Below are 24,417 nucleotides of genomic sequence, written 5' to 3' on the forward strand. Positions count from 1 at the left end.
TTTTTCATCGGAGAACAGTTTTCCCCATTATGATATTTATATACTATTAAATAAATAAAGAATTTTAAATAAAAACAATATTAAATAAACTGTTATTATTAATACAATTGATAGAATAGATCTAATAAGTATTTTTAAATGTTTATATTACCAAGAAAACATTTACACTCTTGAAAACTAAAAGTCTAAAGCATATAATTTATTAATGATCCAAAAGTAAATAATTAATTTCCATATTTAATAATGCATGATTTTAACAATTACTTTTCATATAATAATTTTTATTAATAAATGAAACGGTTCGCTTTCGGCTATGGGTTCGAAGCGAATACCCCAATAACCATAATCGAATCCGAAATGGAAAATTTACCCAACGGTTACCCATAATTGTAAAATACCCGAAATTTAATGCCCAAAACCAAACTGTTTGAATCGGTTACTTGTTAGGATCAGATTTGACGGGTTAAATTGTCATCCCAAGCGAGAATGGAAGAAAAGGGAGTGGGTGTGTGTTGTACAGGCTTTAATCTCAGTTTATTTTTTATTTTTTATTTTATAAATATTTTCTTTCTCTTGTACTTGTCATTAATAAAGTTATTAAATGGTCTTTGGTTAAAATGCAAAATTTTGAAACTTTTTTCATTAGTTTTTCTTAATATTATTTACACTAATAAAGTGAAGGATTTAGAAAAATTAATGAAAGTCCAATGTAAAACCTTTTAGTTACAAACGAAGAGAATACTACTTAATCAGAGTACTATAACAAATATGTAACAATCTGTCCCACTTGCATATTCTATTTCGTAACAACATCATGTGGTTGCACTTGCTTTGCCAATGATATTATTCCCTGCCACTTTGGGATTATGTTATAATAAATTCTCCCTAACTACAATTTTAAGAGTTTAAAACTAAATTTGCAAACCAAATGATGTGATTGTCAATAATTGGATTATTAACTAGCGTTGATTAACATGTTTGTTTCTTATTGATGATACATTATTTGATTTATATATTTGGTTTAAAAATTTAGCCTCTCTAACATTACTCCAACTTTAAATCTAAAACAATATAAAATTACAAAAGTTACAAACGACAAGCTCTAAACCAATTGAAGTGGTTTTATTATTTTGATTTGCATACCAAGAATTTCATTGGTTGTTTAAACCCTCGTGAGTAAAAAATTAAAGCTTCTTGCCCTCCTCGCCTCCCTCTTGCAAGTAACCCTTCTTCCTCCTCTCGGCGGTGGCAAACAGACAAATCACAAGAAAACACGTGGCGTAGATTCCATGAACCTTCCAGTTGGTCTTGGGCGGCTGCTTGAGCACAGCTCTATGAAACACCGACATGTAGTAATGAAGCCCAACGGCGAACCCTACGAATGTCTGGGCCAGGCCCAACACTTTCGAGCCCAGCCCAGAATCGGTTGAGAAAACCAGAACCAAGTACATGAGCAGCAGCAGCAGGTACAAGACGTAGCCGAGAGTCTGCAGTACCTGCAGGCAGACGTAGGTGGACTGCGAAGTAGCGTAGAAAAACTTGAGAGGTTCGAGGCCGGTGACGAGAGCAGAGAGGCAGAGTATGGAGAAGTAGATGGAGAGGTAGACTTGGACGAAGATCAACAGCTTTTGGAGAGAGAAGTAGGCTTTGATGCGGTTGAAGAGGAGAGAGACTAACAGCAGAGGGATCAACAGGAAGGCGCACGACACGGCGGAGGCGATGGTGGCGGCGTACTTGTTGCCGACAATGGGCTTGAACTGGTTCGTCATTTGTTTGTTGGCTTTAGTGAGGTAATTCTTCGAGGTGGTCGAGATTCTCTCCAAATCTGGGATTAGGGATTGCTGGAATTTCCCGGGTAAGCCGGTGAAATCCGACATGAAATCGGTGTCGTCTTCTTGGTCGATCCAGCTGGGTTCGATTGGTTTTTTGGGTTTTTGTTGGGTGGGTCTTTTGGTGTCGGTGGTTTTTTTCTTGTCGACGAGGTTGTGGGATTGTTTTGGGGTGGTGGGTTTGGATGTTTGGTTCTTGGGTGAGCTTGGTTTGATGAAATCTGAGGTTTTCTTCGAGGAATTTGATGTGGGTTTGGTGGAATCTGAGGGTTTTGATGTGGGATTGAGCTTCTTCAACTGGACATTCTTGGTGGAATTGGAATTGGAATTGGAATGGGTGGTGGATTTCAAAATCTTGGTTTGGTTCTTGGAGGAAGACAGATTGGGTTTGAGGAGTTTGGTCTGGTTTTTCGAGGAAGACAAGGTTGGTTTGATCAATTTGGTCTTGTTTTTTGAGGAAGACAAGGTGGGTTTGATCAATTTGGTCTGGTTTTTTGAGGATTTGGTGGTGGTGGTGGTGGTGGTGGTGGTGGTGGAGGACTTGGTCTTTTTGGGCAGGTCCTGGTCTGGGTCGATTTCTAATTCTAACAAGATTTTCCTTGTACTGGCAACAAAGTGTGAGCTCTCAACGGACTCAGAGTGGGCAGAAAGGAGGAGAGTAGGAAAGAGGAAGACAAGAGCAGAGGAAAGCAGGAGTACCTTTCTGAAACTCAAGTACATGAGTGGAGCCATTTCTCAACCGATGAGGGGCTTCCCCTTCCCCTTCACAGATCTTGTTCCACCTCAAAGCTTGGACTGGATCTACAATTAGAAACACTAGACATATACACACACACACACAAAGACAGAAGAGAGAGAGAGAGAGAGAGAGAGAGAAGTGAAGCAGAGAAGGAAGGAGCGGAGGGGTAGACTTTATTATGGACTTGGATTGTCTGCTGTCCCATCCATGACATGTTAATATTTTATGTTAATTTTTTTATAGAAATAATAAGATAAAAAGTAATAAAAATATAAAATATTGATGTAGTTTAACAGTGATTACAAAAATAAAAGGACACGGGAAGGGTATGGAATGGAAATGGGTTTATTGCCAAAGGAGCAAAGGTAAGATCAGTCACATGGCGCAACAAGGCAGTGCCCACCACTGTATAGAACTCCCCTTGCGGCGCGGTTTTACCGGGATCTTGTGCTGTTTTGGGGCTCAATGTGAATGGAAGACCAACTTACAGTTTATCTTAGCTGTGATGTTTGGAGTAAGATTCTCTCACCTCCTAATCTCTATTTTCTTTCATCCCTTACTATTTAAACAGTTGCGATGTCTACATCTTGTTTTGAAATTTTTATATAGAGAATAAAACAAAAATAAGAATGTGAGACGATGGTATGAAAGGGAATGATAATAGGAGAGAAAAAAATCTTATCCGTAGTGTTTTGGTTTCTAATTCATTGTCAATGTCATTGTGACGTTTTTTTTTGTTCATTGCCATTGTGGCATTTTGGTTCCGAGTTCATTTATCATATCTTTTGATATAGGGATCGCACATAGCTTGTTTGTACCAAGTCATTCTTAAATAAAAAATTATATTTACGTTATTCATGTGTAACAACTCTTTAATATAGATATGGCTCACATATTTTGTGGACCATACTTTTATTTGAAAAATAGTAAAAATAATAGTACAAATAAAGGACATGGATTGTTTGCCCTCCCCATCTCATACTCTTCTCATGACCTTCTATTTCTGTGGTCACGGTTAAACTATGTCAACATTTTATATTTCAATTGTTTTTTGTCTTATTATTTTTATAAAAAAAAATCAATATAAAATGTTGACGTGACTTAATCATAACCACAGAATATAGAAAGGTATGAGAAAGGTATAAGATGGAGAGGGCAAACAATCCAAATCTACAAATAAATCATAAATGTAGCACGATTTTTCTTAAATGACCGGCAACACTAAAAATTCTGTGCTTACTGGACTTATTATTAGTAGTCTTAATCGATTCTGACTTAATAACAAACAATGGTCAGACAATGACTTCATTGGTCAATAATCACAATTAAAGTTGCCCCACTTTTGTCAATAGATAAATTGGTTGGCCATTTACCAAGATCAAAGGGGTTGCTTATCCAAAAGCTCATCTTAATTTTCACTTTAATATCTCAAATTTTGCAGGAATATCACTTAACTATACTTACTTTTATCATATCACTTTCATACCTGACAATTTCATATTACTGTTAATCTATCTTTGAACTATTTTATTCAGATATCCTCATTCTTAATCATATCATTTCTCGTGTGCTCACACATTCAACAAAGCATTCTCATCTTCACGACACTCATTTTTTGCATGTGTTGCTTTTTGACCGCCCAACATTCCGTGTCATAAAGCTTTAAATGCCTTATTGGCGTCCTATAAATATTTCTCTTGAGCTTTAGTGGCATACGACGATCGTACAACACACCCAATGCACTATTCTACTTCATCCATCTAGCTTATATTCTATGGTTGAGATCTCTATCTAATTCTCTATTCTTTATCCAAGATAACAAAAGCGTTCAATCTTTGGTACTTCTTGATCTCCAATCTTCACGCCTATCTCATTCAGACCTGCATTTCCAATGAATTTGGCACTCCATATACTTTGTATTCGACCTACTTAAGCGAAGATCTTTAGATTCCAAAACCTCCCGTCAAATGTTAAGTTTCACATTTACTCTCTCCTGCATTTCATCTGTCCACACTATATCATCTACAAAAAGTATGCATCAAGGGATATCATTTGAATATGTCCCATTATCTTGTCCATTACCAAAGCAAAAAGGTAAGACTTAAAGATGAGCCTAGGTGCAACCCTATGGTTTTGGGAAAGCTTTCAGTTTGTCCTTCATGACTTCTTACAAGTTATACAGTCCCCCCTTCCTCATTAAAAAATATCTATTTGTGTTTTTTATGACCCACTCTTGTCAGTGATGAAAGAAGATATTGGCCAAAAAGAGATCTTATGCCATAGCAAAATCCAAAATAGCTTTTCTCTCCTTGTTTCTCTCTTCAAAACCATGGCCACCAAGGAAACCTGTATAATTGCTTGTCTCCTTGCCCATATGTCTTTCTACCCCAAGTTATAAGCATAATGACATACATGGCTTCCCTCTCCTCGTTTCTCTCTCCAGAACTCCACGCACAGTATCATATATCTTAGTTTCTATCCCATGCTCTTTGAAAACTACTTATTTTATCAATGCATCTCCTTCTGCCCCAAGTTATAAGCATGCACACATAGAAACTACTGTTGGCCTGCCCTTACTTGCGCAATGACAAAACAGGTGAAAATACTCGTTGTTTCCACCATTTCAAGCCTATGACAACTCTTATTCCTAACAGTTGTGCATCATCATCATCGAGCTTATCAAACTTCCCACTGGGTGCTTTTGAGGGAACATTGTTGGATTGGTCACATGAAGAAAGTCGTGTGAAAAAGGCCATGTAGAGTCGCCAAAGGAACAAAATAAAAAGGATGATCAAGGCCACTACTTTTCTTTTTCTTTCATCCTTTTTCTAAAAGTCATGGGCATGGATCCAAAATATGGCCCCTCGCTCTTTTCATGTGCTAAAAGTGGCTCATGTCATATGCCCTCTCATTACTTCTTTGTGTTCTTTGAAACTATAGAAAGGTAAAATGGATGTACAAACAACTCAATGCAAAAAATAGGAACTAGAGAGAGGAGTGAAGGGTTTCCCAAGTTTCTGGACTTTTACATATCCCAAAACACCGACAAGTTCTTCCCATTTCTTCAACATGTCCATTTCTTCAACATGTCCATTTCTTCAAGTGCAAGAGTTTATAGTTTGGTCGGTTTAGAAGATTTAGCGATGCACACACGCTTAAAGTCCTATATTCAACTCATTCCGTCACCAATTTTGGTTGGCCAAAAAATAAAACAACTTTTATTTTTTTTCGACAAAAAAAAAATCTACATTAAACTATGAGTATGAGTTTCGAACATTGAACCTTAGATACACTAAATAATACAAAATCTACATTAAAACAACGTCTTTGTGTAATTTGGTGGGTGAAATTTCGTCTCAGTTGTGGAAACTAAAACTTTGGCTTTCCAGATGTGTGAAAATTAAAAGTTAAATACTAATGGGGCGAGAGAGGCTCGAACTCTCGACCTCAGGATAACTCAGAAGCTATGAGACCTACGCGCTAACCAACTGCGCCACCGCCCCGATATTTTTATAGCTAATGATATTACTTCGTGCTACGACGTTATTTAAGCAATAGACTATTGATATATCTTAAGAAAAACATGGCAGGAAAATATCTTAGATGTTATTATTATATACACTCTCAGTACATGCTAAAGGACCAATCGTGTTGAAATCTTATCATGTAAATTTTTGTTTTCAATTGCCTATGAAAGTTTCAATTTTCAAAGCCTTGTAGAATATGGGATTTACTTTTATTGTTGGTTGGTTTTCTGATCACAAAACTAAGCTTGAATCTTTCTATGTGGTCTAAATTTATTTTGCGTAGACTATCGCTTTACTAGAAAAATATAAATTAAAATGTCTACAAACAACTAATTTGAAGCATCGAATAAACAACATCATAACACCACCATAAAGAATCAAAATGAATAAAATAATACTAAATTAAATGGAAACTTTGGATGCGGTCCCTAGCAATGAATATTCTTTGATTAAAGCCTTATTGGTTTTCTGACACACCCCGACCGGGATCAAGGCATGCTGGCCGTCACGTGAGGGTGACGTAGCCATGTGCACATTGCGGAAGCGATAAAGATAAGAGTTATACGAATAAATAAAAAAAAAACGAAATAAACTAAAGAGCATTAATAAGCCAAAAGTGCTAAGAGTGAAATACAATTGTAAATACACCTAATCAGTAGAAAGTCTAGGTGCAGTCCAGTAGGACAAGTACTAGTCATACAGTACCATAAGATGTCCTACAATTATTTTAATGTGTCAGAACCGCCGAAATCCTCTTATGCCACCAACAACAAGCTTACCTAAAACCTGGAGGGGCGCAAAACAGAAAACATGAGTGGGCAAAAACAAATGTTTTACAAAACCATTTCATTTCTCGACAGTTCTATCCCCTCGCCGTAAAACATGTATCATTTTTTCCAGAAATAGAATATAAACATATGCATAAATGTATATATACTTATCTCAACTCTAATCGTGCTTCACATAATCATATTCATAAGTATGTCATGCCAATATATAAACAAAATAAGTAATTCAAGTGAGAATAAATTCATGGAAGATAACATATTAGCCGGGACCTCTGCATAAGTCTGTACGGCTGAATTCATAGCTCATTAGTCAATCTAGCCGGAGTCACTACTATGACCTATACGGCACTACACTGCACATAAGTCGGAATCACTAAAAAGGGGTTTGTACGACAAGACTGGGTGTAATATAATTATGCTCAATACTACTCTCTCAAGATAGCTAGGCGATAAATCGCTAGTCACCTACGAGTCGGAACCACCTATGATGGTCTGTACGACAGGACTGTGCACCTAAATTGGATCCAATGTGAGTATATGGTGCAGGAGGTAACATTATTTTCAGGCCCATGCCATATCTCTAGCTAATCACTAACATCGGGTTGCAGGTTTATGAGCTCAATGTTTCTCAATCAATCACAATCGTTATTCACATAAACTCACATGTGTTTACCTGAGCGTCCACAACACCACAATTATATATTATGCAACATATACTAACTCACATGCTGGACATAAAGTTATATGCATGGCAATTCAAGGCATACTTCATTTAAACGTATTTTTCTGGGAAAATATCAAGTATATAAATATATACTGAAAACCAAAAGCCCACTCATTGGTATGTCGAAGGGTCGTAGCCCCCGAGTCCCCATTGACCGCACTCGTCCTCGAGATAAGCCTCCCACATATGCGAAATAACTATAAAAACGTCATTTAAAGCACATAGACAAAACTAGCTAATAACTTCTCATACAATGTTCAAATGTGGTGTTTGAATATACCAACGTAATCTACACAACTCCACGAACATCCCCATATTTTTAGAATAATTTTCTGACCACTCACGCGCCGACCAAGGCACAGCAACACGTGCCGCCCATGCGCAGGGACCCTAACGGAATCCCTTAACCCCATTAGGAATATTCTGTTAAATAGTAACGGAATCCGTTAAACTAACCAATACCGCTAGGAATATTCTGTCATCTCCTACCTCAGAACTCCGGCGACCGTTGCCGGCGCCGGAAACTGGGAAATTCTTTAAACCTTCATTTCTCGTCCATTTCTCAGTCAAATTTCATGAAACTTAAACCAATTTGAAGCTTGACACGAATAGAACACAACCATACCTTTTAAAAGTCCTAAAACCCACGGGATTCGCTGAAAAACTCCTCAACACTCCGACCAAACCTGCAACTCGTCGAATGTTACTATTCCAACGTCCAAAATCTTCCAACGAACCACTCTTAGCCTCGTGAAGACCTCCTTAAGCTACCTATAAGCTTGAAATCCCTAAAAACATGAGATTTTACGTTTGCATGAATAGTACCTTAATCAGAGTTCGAGAGAAACTAGGGTTTTCAAAGGAGTTCTTACCTAAAAATGGTACCATTCAACTCGTATGAACCTCAAGGACACGATGGTGTACTTTAAACCCTCGATCTGCAAACTTTCTTCTAGATTTGTCGTTCATCCGTATGTGAGGGAAGGAGAGAGAGTGAGTCCGAGGGAGAGAGAGCACGGGAGAGAAGAGAGAGGAAGAGTTTGTGTGTGTGTGAGTTGGTCCACGTGGTCACCAACCAAAACCACAAAGACTCAGTGCTACTTTGGTCCAAAAATTAAGGAAAAACCTAAGTTTGGACCACCCCTAACATGCATAACACACATCACGACACTCACGTCCGAGGGTAAAATAGTCAATTCATGTCATTGATAATTTATTTCGGAACGGGCTGTGACATTTTCAATTTTTGATCGAAGTCCTTGAAATTAATGTGATAATTTATTTATATGTACGTTACCATATTTTTTAAATTAAAAATTAAAAATTTTAGTTGTTTATATAAATGAGATTTTAAATTAAAAAAACCATAATTTGTGGGATTAAAAATATTAAAATATAAATATACTATTGTGTGTGTGTGTGTGTGTGTGTGTGTGTGTGTGTATAAACATGGGTACATTCTTCAAAATCACCAAAAAAAAAAGATATTAGGCTTAATAACATTAGTAAATTTCTTCGATTAAACTCGACATCAATTGACACACCCCAACCTGCAAGGTCCGCTAAGACTTCAAATCAAGTTGTGTTGGCCGACATCTGGAATGTGACGAAACCATAAAGTGTAGTAATGTGGAAAATATGAATAAATTTAAACATAAAAGTGCCTAAGCATAAGAGTACGATGTGAGCGAGAATGAACCCATTTCACACGTGATTACTAGGGGTGGGCACAGGCCGGGCCAGGCCCAAAATTGAAGGGATTGGACCGGACTCGCTTGAAAATACAAAGGGCTGATCCGGGGCAGATTTTATTATTTTAAAATTGAGAACTGAACCTAACCTGGCCCATATAAAATGAGCCGGTTCCTACGGGTCCAACGGGTACAAACTCTTTTTTTTTCCCTAATTTTCAGTATCCAGATTCTTCCTAGTATCCACCATTGCCAAATCCAACACCTATAACCTATTCATGACCCTTTTGGAGGGCAAAACTCTAACCCTAACATTCACAACCCAGAAGATCCCTGCCACTTCCATCAAGCACCTCCTATACAAAATCTTCAAATACAATTTCAAATTCATTAAAAAATAAAATAAATTTGAATCCTTCTGAGAACCAGAGACATCGTCTTCCTCACGGATCGAACCAAAGACATCATCTTCAAGCATTTCTCGCTAACCCTGACGCACAGATCGAACCAGATACGTCGTATTCCTCATGCATCCAAGACCTCCACCCTCGCCATTACAAATTACATCGAATCAAAACAAAATCAGAAACCTGCAAAAATCCTAAATCAGAAACCCTAAATTCCACTGATCATGCTTCGCAAACCCAAAACAAAAAAATTGAAAATTTAGAGAATATAAATACAAAATTTAATTCAATCAACCCACGACGGTTTCAGAAATTCACAGAGGGAGGGAGAGAGGGAGGGAGAGAGGGAGGGAGGGAGAGGGAGAGAGAAAGAGAGAGAGATAAAGACTTATGACATCGTCGATGACTGCTATACAAGCCGAGCTGCGGTGAAGGCCATGGAAACACGCGCGGCGATGTGGTTGGAGCCACTAATGGAAGACCTCAATAACTGGGTAAGCTTCGAACTTTTTCTCCTAGTCGGCGAGGATTTCGATTTTCTTCTCCATAAGGTCGTTGAGGTAGGTGGTGTTATCCTCATCCTTCTTGATCATCTTTGCCAGAGTCACGACGATGAACGGTGGTAGTCAAAGTCCGCAGAAAGACCTTCAAATTGATGCTTGAGTTGGGGATTTGAGATCGAGAGAGAAAAGTCCACTGACTTAGGAAATATCGATAGTGGGGAGAGAGACCGAGAGTAAGATTTGTTTTAAATCAATGGTGGAGATTTAATCTCCATATAATGGACGGTACCAACGGTCCAGGCTGGGGGCCTTTTTTTCAAAAATCTGAAACCGGCCCGCCCCGCCAATTACACGGACTCACCCAGCCCCGCCCAGTTTTGAGTTTACAAAATTTGTACTCGCCCCAAACTGAATGAACCCGGCCCACCCCGCGGGTCCTAGGCCCGTTTGCCCAGCCCTAGTGATTACATAGCATAAGTAAAGTGCAATATGGTAAGATAAGGATTATACCATCATAGGTAGCCACCTATACTAGGATATGCCAAGAATCTTCATCGATGCGAAAACTCAACTACTAAAACCTAGAGGGGTGAAAAATAGAGGGTGAGTAGGCAAAAACAAAGCTTTAGAAAACACATTTCTCTTTTCTAAAAATACTAACCCCTCTCTGCAAAACCTGTATAGTTTAAAAAAAAAATAATACTACATAAGTACGAAAACGAATGTATGAGTGCAGTGAAAATAGAAGCATGCAATGCTACAATATCTCAGCAATAATAAATGTAAGCAGGTGAAATAAATCAATGTAAACTGATATGTCAACCGGAGTCACCTAATGTGACCTGTACGGCTGAGCCTATAGCTCATCTACCAATTCCTGGACACGAGTCAGAACCATCTAATGTGGTATGTACGACAGGCTGGGTGTAAATAGATACGCTCAAGTGCTACGATCACGTGAAGGCTGTGTGAAGTATCGCAAGTCACCTACGAGTTGAAACCACCTAATGTGGTATGTACGACAGGCTGACACCTACCTTGGATCCAAGGTGAGAGTGTGGTGCGAGAGGTGAACGATCACATGAAGGTTAGGCCTTGGCTTCGGCCGGAGCACTAACATCGGGGTGCAGGATAATGAGCACTAAATGCATCTAAACGTAACCATATACACTGCAATCACTATCATCAATATGCACTCACCTGAAGCTTACTCGGGCGTCCGCATCGTCATGCAATAATATGTAATATGCATATCTATACTAATGCACATACTAAAATGTAATGCAATTGACATGGCATTTAAAAACGTAAATCCATTTAAAACAATTTCTGGGGAAATGGAAAACATATATACGTATATATAGAAAACCAAAAGCCCACTTACAGAACATGATGTCGGGTCGAACCCGCCTCACAGCCTTCGAAGATCCTTGCAATGCGTTTCACCTAGAAACGAAACCATTATGCAATTATGTATAACGTATTAACGCATAAATGAGTTTTCCAGATTTCTTTTCGTGTTTTTCCCCCTAACTTTAGGAGTTCATTTCAAGCTTAATTTTCAACCAACTTCAATGATTCAAAAGCCTACTAGAAGCTAGGAATGTGGGAAACATGTTTGTACTAGTTTGAAGTCGAATAGTAGCCGGAGTTGACCGGGGAAATGGTCAGAAAGTGGCCAAATGACCACGGGTCCAAGTTTTCCAGAATCTGGGAAATTTCATCCCAACTTTCAGAGCTAATTTCTAGCTTGATTCTCAATCAAATTCGATGATTCAAGAGCCATATTAAAGCTAGAAGTCTAGAGAACAAGTCCATACTAAATTGGAGCCGAGTTTATGTCGGTGTTGGCCGAAACAATGACCTAAAGATGGTCAAATGGTCACGGCCAAAATTTCCAGAAATCTGGAAATTTCTTCCTAACTTTCATAACTAATTTCGATACTTAACCAAACTTGATGATTCAAAAGTCATTTTCAAGTTAGAAATATAGAAAACAAGACCATACCAAAGTGGAGCCGAGATATAGTCCGAGTTGGCCGGAAAAATGTCTTGAAAGTGGCCGGATGGCCACTGTTCCCTGCTCAAAATCTTGGGATACTTTCCTGAGAGTTTTTTCTACATTAACTCTACCGAATCGCATTTTGAAGGTTAAAGACCGTATCAGGAGTTCAAAAACGATAAGATTTGAGATTGATGGCTCTCGAGGCTTACCTATGGTCGGAAAATCGAAAACTCGTCGGAGTTCGGTTCACTAAATGGTGATGCTCTGTTGCATCTCCATGCCAGCCGCGGTAGAGAGATGAGAGCTAGGAGGATGGTTTTTATGTGTTTGTTTTGGCTGCACAAAGAAGGAGGAATGAGAACTGGGGTGAAGGGATGGTCACGGCAGAAAAGAAGATGATAAGGGAGATTGAGGGTGAGGTGATGTCGGTCGGCAAAGAAGGGAAAAAGTGTGATGTGTGTGTTTGAATGACAGAAAAAGGGAGTAAATAATAGAGAGAAGGGAAGTCACGATTCAACCAAAGAAACCTCCAAAAAATGGGGGAGAAATATGCCACGTGGCAGCCCGTGAGTGGTCCAAGGGTGGGATAAAAAAATCTCCACTTGTGAAATTACCGCAATGCCCTTACGTTAAAAAATTCGTAATAACTTTGAATTCGATTCCAATCGCGCCTATGCGTCTGTATCATCAAGTACTTCAAGAATACGTTAAAAAAAATTTCATATGTCTCACTATATTTTGTTCAACGAAAGTCAATACCCTCACCTCTAGGGCATTTTTGTAAATTCACATTTTTAAAATTTTATAAAATCGTAGAACTAGGGACGGGTTGCCTCAGGGATACATTTTAAAATCAAAGAAAAAAGAATGTACCCATATAAGTTTAAAAAATAAAAAAATGGTACATTTTACATATAACAAATTGGTATATTTAAGAATGAGTGCATTTTAAGATTAAAAATTTGAAAAAAAATTACATGAATGGGTACATATAATTAGCATGGGTACATTTGACAAAATAAAAAATGGGTACAAATAAATTTAAAAAAAATATGGGTACAAAAAGAAATTAATATATGGATATAAATTAAAACTGAAAAGAAAATTAGTACAAATTAAAAAAATGTTGCAAATTAAAATTGGGTATAAACTAAAACTAAAAATATATGATAAAAAATTTAGTCATAAATATAAATACACTAATTGTAACATTTTTAACATTAAATGAATATATTTAGAAATAAAAAAAGTTTTATTATTGAAATAATTAATGATGTTATTAATACCCAAGGACCTTGATCAAAAATTGAAAATGAATATGATTTTAATCAATGGAATAGTAAAAGAAACGATGAGAACCTAATTTCTCCTAAATTAAATTACATTACAATTTCATAACTTAGTTTCCCTTTTGAATATCTCGCGAGGATATGTTTAAGTAAATATGGTATGTGGAAGCCTCATGTTCCGGTACTTTGACGGAGTTGCTCTTGGAATATTGATCCGACTTCGCCACCCCTGAGTAACTCTCCCATCCTAGTGAATGAGACATTTCTGACCAGATGCTGCTATGTATACAAAATGCTAGTTGTGAGTAGGCCTAGCAATTCCTGACACGACCCGATAACCCGACACGACGCGACACGAAATTAACAGGTGTTCGGGTCGACACGATAACGAATCGGGTGTTAAACCCGATAAGCACCTGTTAAGATAACAGGTTGGTTCGGGTATACATGTGGGTGACACGATACACGATAAGCAGAATATTAATTTAATAATTTTATAACCCTAAAAAATACTATAATAATTATATATATATTAATTTAACAATTTTATACCCCTAAAAAGTTTAAAACTATAATAATTATATATATATATATATTAAATTAACTATAATAATTATATATACTATAATAATTATACCCCCAAAATATTAACTAAAATAATTATAATAATTATATATACTATAATAATTATACCCCCAAAATATTAACTATAATAATTATACGTACAAAATAAATAGATTTAAATATACATAATATATATAGGGGTGTGATATCCACACACCCCATTTTACTTCTCACACACCTTTTTAATTTTCGGCCGTCGGATTGGATGAATTGAAGAAGATCAACGGACATAAATTATCAAGGGGTGTGTGAGAAGTAAAATGGGGTGTGTGTATAGCACACCCCTATATATATACACACACACCATTGAACTTGATGGGATACACGAAACTAATTTCAACGATCCAACCGTTAAACTTGTTTGTATATGCTTCGAGATCGCATCAGCAAAAAATTGGAAAAAATAAACATTCAGAGATCAACTAACGAGACAAAACTTTTCGATGGTTATCAAACAAAAAATCACGATTTAACGGTTATTTTAACTCCGATTTTGATGATTTTTTACAGCTACACTCGTTGACCCTATATGAATACAATGAATGAATTCGATTTTCAATTTAAAATATTTACACTAGTGGATACCACAAAATCTTATGTTATACTTAATGAAAGTATAAATAAACTCTAAGTGTCAATGAATATATCGTTTTGATGAGATGCAAATTCTATGAAACTAATTTCAATGATCCAACCGTCAAACTTGTTTGTATATGCTTCGAGATCACATATGCCAAAAATCACAAACATTCAGAGATCAAGAAATGAGACAAAACTTTTCGACGGTTATAAAATAAAAAATCACGATTTAACGGTTATTTTAACTCCGATTTTGATGATTTTTTACAACTATACTCCTTGACCCTATACAAATACAATGAATGAATTTGATCGTCAATTTAAAATATTTACACAAGTGGATACCACAAAATCTTATGTTATACTTGATGAAAGTATAAATAAACACTAAGTGTTAGTGAATCTATCGTTTTGATGGGATACAAATTCTATGAAACTAATTTTAACGATCCAACCGTCAAACTTGTTTGTATATGCTTCAAGATCACATATGCCAAAAATCACAAAAAAAACAAACATTCAGAGACAAGTAATGAGACAAAACGTTTCGACGGTTATAAAACAAAAAATCACGATTTAACAGTTATTTTAACTCCGATTTTGATGATTTTTTACAACTACACTCCTTGACCCTATACGAATACAATGAATGAATTTGATCGTCAATTTAAAATATTTACACAAGTGGATACCACAAAATCTTATGTTATACTTAATGAAAGTATAAATAAACTCCAAGTGTTAGTGAATCTATCGTTTTGACGGGATACGAATTCTATGATACTAATTTTAACGATCCAACCGTCAAACTTGTTTGTATATGCTTCGAGATCGCATATGCCAAAAATCACAAAAAACAAACATTCAGAGATCAAGTAATGAAACAAAACTTTTCGACGGTTATAAAACAAAAAATCACGATTTAACGGTTATTTTAACTCCGATTTTGATGATTTTTTTACAACTACACTCATTGACCCTATACGAATACAATGAATAAATTTGATCGTCAGTTTAAAATATTTACACAAGTGGATACCACAAAATCTTATGTTATACTTCATGAAAGTATAAATAAACTCCAAGTGTTAGTGAATCTATCGTTTTAATGAGATACGAATTCTATGAAACTAATTTTAACGATCCAACCGTCAAACTTGTTTGTATATGCTTCGAGATCACATACGCCAAAAATCACAAAAAACAAACATTCAGAGATCAAGTAACGAGACAAAACTTTTCGACGGTTATAAAACAAAAAATCACGATTTAACGGTTATTTTAACTCCGATTTTGATGATTTTTTACAACTACACTCCTTGACCCTATACAAATATAATGAATAAATTGATCGTCAATTTAAAATATTTACACAAGTGGATACCACAAAATCTTATGTTATACTTGATGAAAATATAAATAGACTCTAAGTGTTAGTGAATCTATCGTTTTGATGGGATACGAATTCTATGAAACTAATTTTAACGATCCAACCGTCAAACTTGTTTGTATATGTTTCGAGGTCGCATACGCCAAAAATCACAAAAAACAAACATTCAGAGATCAAGTAATGAGACAAAACTTTTCGACGGTTATAAAACAAAAAATCACGGTTATTTTAACTCCGATTTTGATGATTTTTTACAACTACACTCATTGACCCTATACGAATACAATGAATGAATTTGATCATCAATTTAAAATATTTACACAAGTGGATACCACAAAATCTTATGTTATACTTAATGAAAGTATAAATAAACTCCGAGTGTTAGTGAATCTATCGTTTTGATGGGATACGAATTCTATGAAACTAATTTTAACGATCCAACCGTCAAACTTGTTTGTATATGCTCCGAGATCGCATATGCCAAAAATCACAAAAAACAAACATTCAGAGATCAAGTAATGAGACAAAACGTTTCGACGGTTATAAAACAAAAATCACAATTTAACGGTTATTTTAACTTTGATTTTGATGATTGTTTACAACTACACTCCTTGACCCTATACGAATACAATGAATGAATTTGATCGTCAATTTAAAATATTTACACAGGTGAATACCACAAAATCTTATGTTATACTTAATGAAAGTATAAATAAACTCTAAGTGTTAGTGAATTTATCGTTTTGATGGGATACGAATTCTATGAAAGTAATTTTAACGATCCAACCGTGAAACTTGTTTTTTATTAGGCTCTTATTTTCGAGTGTAGGTGGAGTACTTAAATGACAAATATGTTTTAATGTTTTGAAGTAATATTTATGTGATAATGTGTGGTATGTGCAAATTTAAGAAAAAAATATATTTTTCTTAACGGGTCATAACAAGTCGGGTCACTTTACCCCTGTTAAGGACCCGTTAAGATAACAGGTGTGACACGACACGACCCGTTAAGATAACAGGTGTTACACGAAAATGACACGAACAGGACAGACACGACTCGTTTGCCAGGCCTAGTTGTGGGGGCACTGGGAGAGTAAGAGAGTAGCCATTTAGCATCATAATAACCGACGCCATGGTTGGTATCTATCACCTATATATTCTTGCACACAGAATAGTCCGATGTAGATGCATCTCATTATTTCATTTCTCGAACCAGTCTTCAGTGTCAGATCTATTAGAATCGATGCTGTCCCTTCTCAACTCCTCCATGCCTGCAATGATTTGTGAGTTAATTTGCAGAAATAATCAGAGGTAACATTTCTTTGTTTAATTTTCTTATACCCAATTGCATCAGTAGACAGTGAACCTTATAAGATCTTCCACGTTATCTCCATGACAGAAAGAACTATTTTTCTGTCCGCTTATTGTCTCAAGAACTAGCATACTGAAGCTATACACATAGGACTTAACAGAAAAGTGTGCACGCATTGCATACTCTGAAGCCATATATCCGCTGCATATAAACAAGAAAAAGTTAAAAGTTTCACCAACATAAATGGAAACTTGGGAAATTATGACACAACATGCACTGCTATAACATAAGCCACGCAGGCTGTTATGTACATTCTTACTAGGTCCCCACAATTCAACTAGTATTGCCTTGAGTTTGATCAAGGCACGAACAACCTTGCCATGCTAAAACCTGAAATCTTCGGGTACATTTCTGCATTGATTAAGATGTTACTAGCTTTGAGATCATGATGAATAATTCTAAGGCGAGAGTCTTCATGAAGGTAAAGGATCCCTCGAGCAGTCCCTACTATAATTTTGTATCGCCTATCCAAATCCAGTTGTGCACACTTTGTTGGGTCTACATATATTCATGCAAAGAAAGTCTTCAATTACAATGTTTTCTTGCATGTCACAGAATTGGAATTAATTCTACATCAAAATTTAGGAAAAGTTCAGAGAGAAAAAAGCATAATTCCAGACATACCAAATATGATGTGATCGAGACTTGGGTTGGGCACAAATTCATAGACAAGAAGCCCTTCGTTTCCTTTTAAGCAGAAACCAAACAGTCTAACTAAATTCCGGTGTTGAAGTTTGGCGACTAATAAAACCTCATTTTTGAAATCTAAATCTCCTTGTCCAGAATTTGAGCCTTTTCACAGCTATATCTTCTCCATTGTAAAGCTTACCCAGAACAAGATAGACACATACTAAGTTGCACTCAAGGAATATATGAAAGATAGCTTCAAACATAAGTTATATCGCAGCTCATATTCATGTAATGATGTATCATTACCTTATAAAGAACCAAATCTGCCCTGTCCGAGTTTATTTTCTTCAGAGAAGTCCTCTGTGGCAACCCTAATGGTGCCAAAGTCGAATTGCAAGGATTCCGCAGATCTACTTTCATCTGTATTGCCACCGCCTGATGAACAATATAACAAGAAAACTATTTAAGTTCAGTGTTCTCACCCTTCAAAAAATGTTCATTGTTTATAGTAGAGATGCTGTTAGTTTATAAGTGTATTTGCTGAAATATAATAAGAAGTCAGTTTTAAATATCAGCCCTTGGATCATAGTCCAAGTGTGCAGCTAAGATGTAATCTTAGATTAATTAATATTTCCTCTTGCTACATGTGCTAAGTGTGTGTGAATGAATGAAACAGTGTGCAGAGTTTGTTTCTTCTTCCCAAGCAGAATTCTCTCACTCTCTCTCTAGATTTCTTACTCTCTTCCTTTCTTCAATATATATAAATTGATTGAAACACTCATACAAGATCATAGTCTGTATGCTAACATGGCCTCAGAGCTGTGTTCGATCAATTGATACTGGGCGTTTGGATCTGTGAAGAGAGCTACCCAGCAACTCAAAGCTGCGATCGAGTTGATTGCGATCTGAGTCTAACATGGCAGGATCGGGTAGTGGTGAGGTGAGAGCACCAATTTTCAATGGTGAAAATTATGAGTTCTGGAGTATTAAGATGAAGACCATTTTCAAGTCCTACGGATTGTGGAATCTGGTTGAAAAGGGTTTCGATGAATCAGATCTGAAGAAGATTGATGAATCTGAGGCGAAGAAGAAAGACAAAGAAGAGTCTAGTGGTGCTGGGAGGATGACGCTTGTTGAGGTGCTCATGAAGGATGCTAAAGCTCTGGGTCTGATTCAGGGCGCTGTTTCAGATGAGATATTTCCCAGAATCTCTCATGAAGAAACTTCAAAAGGCGCATGGGACATTCTGCAGCAAGAATACCACGGTGATAAACAGGTTAGAAGTGTTAAATTGCAAGGTCTTCGTAGGGAATTTGAATATACCCGAATGCGAGATGATGAATCACTTTCTGTTTATCTTACAAAACTATTTGATCTGATAAATCAAATGCGGAGCTATGGAGAGGAATTATCTCGAGAGAGAGTTGTTCAGAAATTATTAATCAGTTTGCCATCAGCTTATGACTCTATTTGTTCTGTTATTGAGCATTCGAAAGATTTGGATGTGATTGAGGTACAAGAAGTGGTTGCTTCCTTGAAGAGTTTTGAGCTACGTCTAGATAGACATTCTGAGCACAAAACTGAGAAAGCATTTGCTAGTCTCAATGTAAATCCCAAACCAGCTAAATTCACAGGAAATCAAAGTGCAAGGTATCATAAGAATTGGAAAGAAAAAGGGAAGAGGTGGGATAACAAACCCACTGATGGTGCTAGAAATCCTTGTAAACATTGTGATAAGCTACATTTTGGTGAATGTCGATTCAAGGGTAAACCAAAATGTTATAACTGTGATAAGTTTGGTCATATTGCAAGGGATTGTAATAGCAAGAAACCAGTGCAACAGCTCAATTATGCAAACAAGGTAGAATCTACACCCACCATGTTTTATGCTAGTAATCAAACTTTTACTAGTGTAAAGGACTGTGATGATGTATGGTATGTAGATAGTGGGTGTAGCAATCATATGACTGGAAGGGAGGATTTACTTGTGGATATTGATAGGAATGTAACTGCAAAAGTTGAAATGGGTACTGGACAGCTTGTTGATGTAACTGGTAAAGGGAGTCTTGTAGTTGAAACTAAACTAGGCAAGAGATATATCAAGGAGGTTATGCTTGTGCCTGGACTGAAGGAAAATTTGCTCAGTGTGGGTCAAATGATGGAGCACGGTTATTATTTAGTGTTTGGAGGTCACAAGGTGGAAATCTATGATGACAGTTCATATTCCAACATGGTTGCTAAAGTTCCAATGAAGGGAAATCGAAGTTTTCCAATGAAATTACAGACTGGAATACATATTGCTTTCAAGGCAAATGTATGTGCTTCTACTACTATGTGGCATAAAAGGTTGGGACACCTAAACCTGAGCAGTTTGAAATTGATGCAGGAACAAGAAATGGTAGTAGGATTACCAGAAATCAAAGTAGCTAAAGGAGTATGTGAAGGTTGTGTTCTCGGCAAACAATGTAGAGAAGCATTTCCAAAGGAAGCTAATACTAGAGCTGCAATTCCTCTAGAGCTTGTGCATAGTGACATTTGTGGTCCAATGCAGAAAACTACAAAAGCTGGAAATAGATATTTTCTTACTTTCATAGATGATTGTACCCGAATGTGTTGGGTGTATTTTTTAAGGCATAAATCTGAAGTTCTCAGTGTGTTTAAAAAGTTCAAAGTCACTGTGGAATTACATAGTGGTTATAATCTGAAAAAGCTTAGGAGTGATCGAGGAGGTGAATACACTTCAATGGAGTTTAACAAGTTTGTTGAAGATGTAGGCATGGAAAGACAACTTACCACTCCATACACACCACAGCAAAACGGTGTGGCAGAGCGAAAGAACAGAACCATCGTGGAAATGGCTAAGTGTCTTATGTTGGAGAAGAAGGTTCCACTTGAATTCTGGGCTGAGGCAGTCAATACCTCTGTGTACATTCTGAATCGATGCCCAACCAAAGCCTTACATAAGAAGACACCTTTTGAAGCTTACAGTGGGAGAAAACCAGGAATTAAGCATCTAAAAGTGTTTGGTTCTTTGTGTTATGCTCATGTACCAAGTCAACAGAGACAAAAACTCGATTTGGCAAGCAAGATGTGTGTTTTCTTGGGATATGGTAGTTGTGAAAAGGGATATAGACTGTATAACATTGAATCTGGAAAGGTGACTATTTCCAGAGATGTTGTGTTTAATGAAGAAGCATGTTGGGATTGGAATGCACAGAAGGAAAGAAGGGAGAGTATCCAGATCTTTGAAATGTCTGCAGGAGAACAAAACTGTGAAGGAAGTGCTTGTGATTCTGAAACACAATGTGAAGTCAGTGAAGAGAATGTTGGGTCAGATTTAGTTACTGAGCTATCTGATCAAGAAAGAGTGACAGGTCCACAGGATTTTGATCACACTCCTCTCAAGTATAGAAACATTGCCGAAATATATGAAAAGTGTAATCTGTGCATAATAGAACCCGAATGTTTTGAAGAGGCTGCCAAGGATGAATCATGGCAGAAGGCTATGGAAGATGAAATCTCTATGATTGAGAAGAATCATACTTGGGATCTTGTTGATAGACCATTTGATAAACCAATCATTGGAGTCAAATGGGTTTATAAAACAAAACTAAATCTGGATGGTTCAGTGCAGAAAAACAAAGCACGGTTGGTTGCAAAGGGGTACTCTCAGAAGCCTGGAATCGATTTCAATGAAACTTTTGCACCTGTGGCAAGACTTGATACTGTGAGAACCTTGGTGGCCCTTGCTGCACAGAAAGGATGGAAATTATTTCAGTTAGATGTAAAGTCTGCATTTCTAAATGGAGTGTTGAATGAAGAGGTGTATGTGGATCAACCATCTGGTTTTGTTATACAGGGCAAGGAAGACAAAGTGTACAGGCTCATGAAAGCTTTATATGGTTTGAAACAAGCTCCAAGAGCTTGGTATGAAGAAATAAATTCCTATTTTGCAAAGGCTGGATTCCACAGAAGTCCGAGTGAAGCTACTCTTTATATCAAGACATCTTACAGTGGCATTCTTATTGTGTCACTGTATGTAGATGATATTATTTACACAGGGAGTTCAAAAGAGATGATAGCTGAGTTTAAAGGTGAGATGATGAGACAATATGAGATGACTGATCTAGGATTACTTCATCATTTCCTTGGTCTTGGGGTATTGCAAACAGATAATTACATCTTCTTGCATCAAAAGAAATATGCAAAGACTTTGCTTGAGAAATTTGGACTTAGGGATTGTAAGCCGGTTGCAACACCATTAGCTATGAATGAAAAACTTACAAAAATAGATGGAAGTGATCTGGCAGATGAGACTTTATATAGACAAATGGTGGGAAGTTTGCTATATTTGACAGCAACAAGGCCAGATATTATGTTTGCAGCAAGCTTATTGGCTAGGTTTATGCACAATCCTACCAAGAAGCATATGGGGACAGCTAAGAGAGTTCTGAGATACATACAAGGCACTGTGAACTATGGAGTGGTCTATGAAAAGGGAAAAGGAGCAGTGTTGGTTGGTTATTGTGATAGTGATTGGAGTGGAAGTGAAGATGATATGAGGAGTACATCTGGCTATGCATTCAATCTTGGTTCTGGTGTGTTTTCTTGGGCCTCAATCAAACAAAGCAGTGTTGCTTTTTCAACTGCAGAGGCAGAATACATCAGTGCAGCAGAAGCTACTGCACAGGCCATTTGGCTAAGATTTGTACTCTCTGATTTTGGGGAAGAACAAGCAGAACCAACTAAGTTGCTGTGTGATAATACTTCAGCAATTGCCATATCAAAGAATCCAGTCCATCATCACAAAACCAGGCACATTAATCGGAAATTTCATTTCATCCGAGATGCACTTCAAGATGGTGAGATTGATCTGGTATACTGCAAGACTGAGGAGCAGGTTGCAGATATATTCACTAAAGCTTTGGCAAGGGATCGATTTGAAGTACTGAGGACAGCTTTGGGAGTGATTTCAGCACATCACTTAGAAGGGAGTGTTAGTTTATAAGTGTATTTGCTGAAATATAATAAGAAGTCAGTTTTAAATATCAGCCCTTGGATCATAGTCCAAGTGTGCAGCTAAGATGTAATCTTAGATTAATTAATATTTCCTCTTGCTACATGTGCTAAGTGTGTGTGAATGAATGAAACAGTGTGCAGAGTTTGTTTCTTCTTCCCAAGCAGAATTCTCTCACTCTCTCTCTAGATTTCTTACTCTCTTCCTTTCTTCAATATATATAAATTGATTGAAACACTCATACAAGATCATAGTCTGTATGCTAACAGATGCAACATAGTCAACTTTAAATGTACATCATTAATCTTGTTTCATTACCTGGAAGTAACTTACTAGTTTCGGGCTTTTTCTTTGTTCTCCTTACTCTTAAACAAATGAAGATGAATATAATTAGTGCCAGAGAAACAACAATTGGCACAACAATATTGATGACAGGCCGAGATGCGTTACCCTTCCATCCTGCAAAAACCCAATATCCTTGTGGTTAATCAAACCATAATTTGGATATATTAAACTAGCACCCATTTTCTACTAAAGCATCATACGTATATTTTTAGGTATCAATGCATACATGTACCTCCTGAATTTGTGTTGTGAAGAGACACACGCACTTTTGACCAAGCCATCAATTCATTCCACTCTTGGAATCAAGGAGTCACGAGAACGTCCTCCTTCATAGAATCTGTTGTATTTATTTCCATGTAGTTATATCATTCATTGTATTTTCTTCGATGAATGGCCAGGGACACCAAAAGTTAACTCAATGTAATTATATATTGGATTGAATACGATGACTGGAACGTTATCATAATTCTACATCTCTACACTAGAAACCTTCTCCGTACCGAACTGGTTCATCTTTCTATATGGATCCACAGCCCTGAAAAGGACTAACAGCCACTCGATCCTGTCTACATTATCACTCAAATGGCTACCAATGACTCTCATATCTTCTTTTCGGACTCCAACGCTTCCCATACCTCTCAAGGCAAAACCTCCTCCTGGCATCTGCTCTTTTACCAACATCTTTCAACAATGACCTTGGTGACATTGTCAAAGTCCAAGACAAGCCAGGAAATAAGCTACATGATGGTACGCTTAATCCTGTCTATACAAAGGATAAATTGGTGCTCACTTGGATCAAGTCTGAAGAGAATAATAGAATATATAAAAATGTACAAGAGTCAAAAGTTAGTTAGAGTTAGTTAAAGTTACTATTGTAATAATTCTTTTACTCTTGGAAACTTTAGTTTTTACTCTATATGTTTGTATATGTACACTTTGTAAAATTATTCCCTGAGTT

At 36.8% G+C, this 24,417-nt stretch overlaps 1 protein-coding gene, 1 long non-coding RNA gene and 1 other non-coding gene across 4 annotated transcripts; all 3 read right to left on the reverse strand.

The window, feature by feature from the left end:
- Window positions 1-1,103: 1,103 nt before the first annotated feature.
- Window positions 1,104-3,222, reverse strand: LOC103401658 (uncharacterized). Its single transcript, XM_017323346.3, has one exon. The coding sequence runs from the start codon at window positions 2,559-2,561 to the stop codon at window positions 1,185-1,187; it is 1,377 nt and encodes a 458-aa protein (XP_017178835.3). The 5' UTR covers window positions 2,562-3,222; the 3' UTR covers window positions 1,104-1,184.
- Window positions 3,223-5,986: 2,764 nt separating this feature from the next.
- Window positions 5,987-6,071, reverse strand: TRNAM-CAU (transfer RNA methionine (anticodon CAU)). The gene is given in 2 exon segments: window positions 5,987-6,022; window positions 6,034-6,071. It is a non-coding gene; the product is annotated as a tRNA-Met (tRNA).
- A 598-nt stretch (window positions 6,072-6,669) lies between these two features.
- LOC139192333 (uncharacterized) lies at window positions 6,670-12,687 on the reverse strand. 2 transcript variants are annotated; one of them, XR_011576416.1, is made up of 4 exons: window positions 12,423-12,687; window positions 12,217-12,337; window positions 11,593-11,654; window positions 6,670-6,881 (listed from the first exon to the last, which is right to left on the reverse strand). It is a non-coding gene; the product is annotated as an uncharacterized lncRNA (long non-coding RNA). The 2 variants fall into 2 exon arrangements; XR_011576417.1 differs by having other exon boundaries at window positions 12,217-12,313; window positions 12,423-12,682.
- Between the last annotated feature and the right edge of the window lie 11,730 nt (window positions 12,688-24,417).

Source organism: Malus domestica, chromosome 15 (assembly GCF_042453785.1).
Source record: "Malus domestica chromosome 15, GDT2T_hap1".
Classification (NCBI taxonomy): Eukaryota; Viridiplantae; Streptophyta; class Magnoliopsida; order Rosales; family Rosaceae; genus Malus; species Malus domestica.

Excerpts from the sequence above, each read along its gene's own strand:
- LOC103401658 (XM_017323346.3), bottom strand. The coding sequence starts at position 2,561 with ATGGCTCCACTCATGTACTTGAGTTTCAGAAAGGTACTCCTGCTTTCC.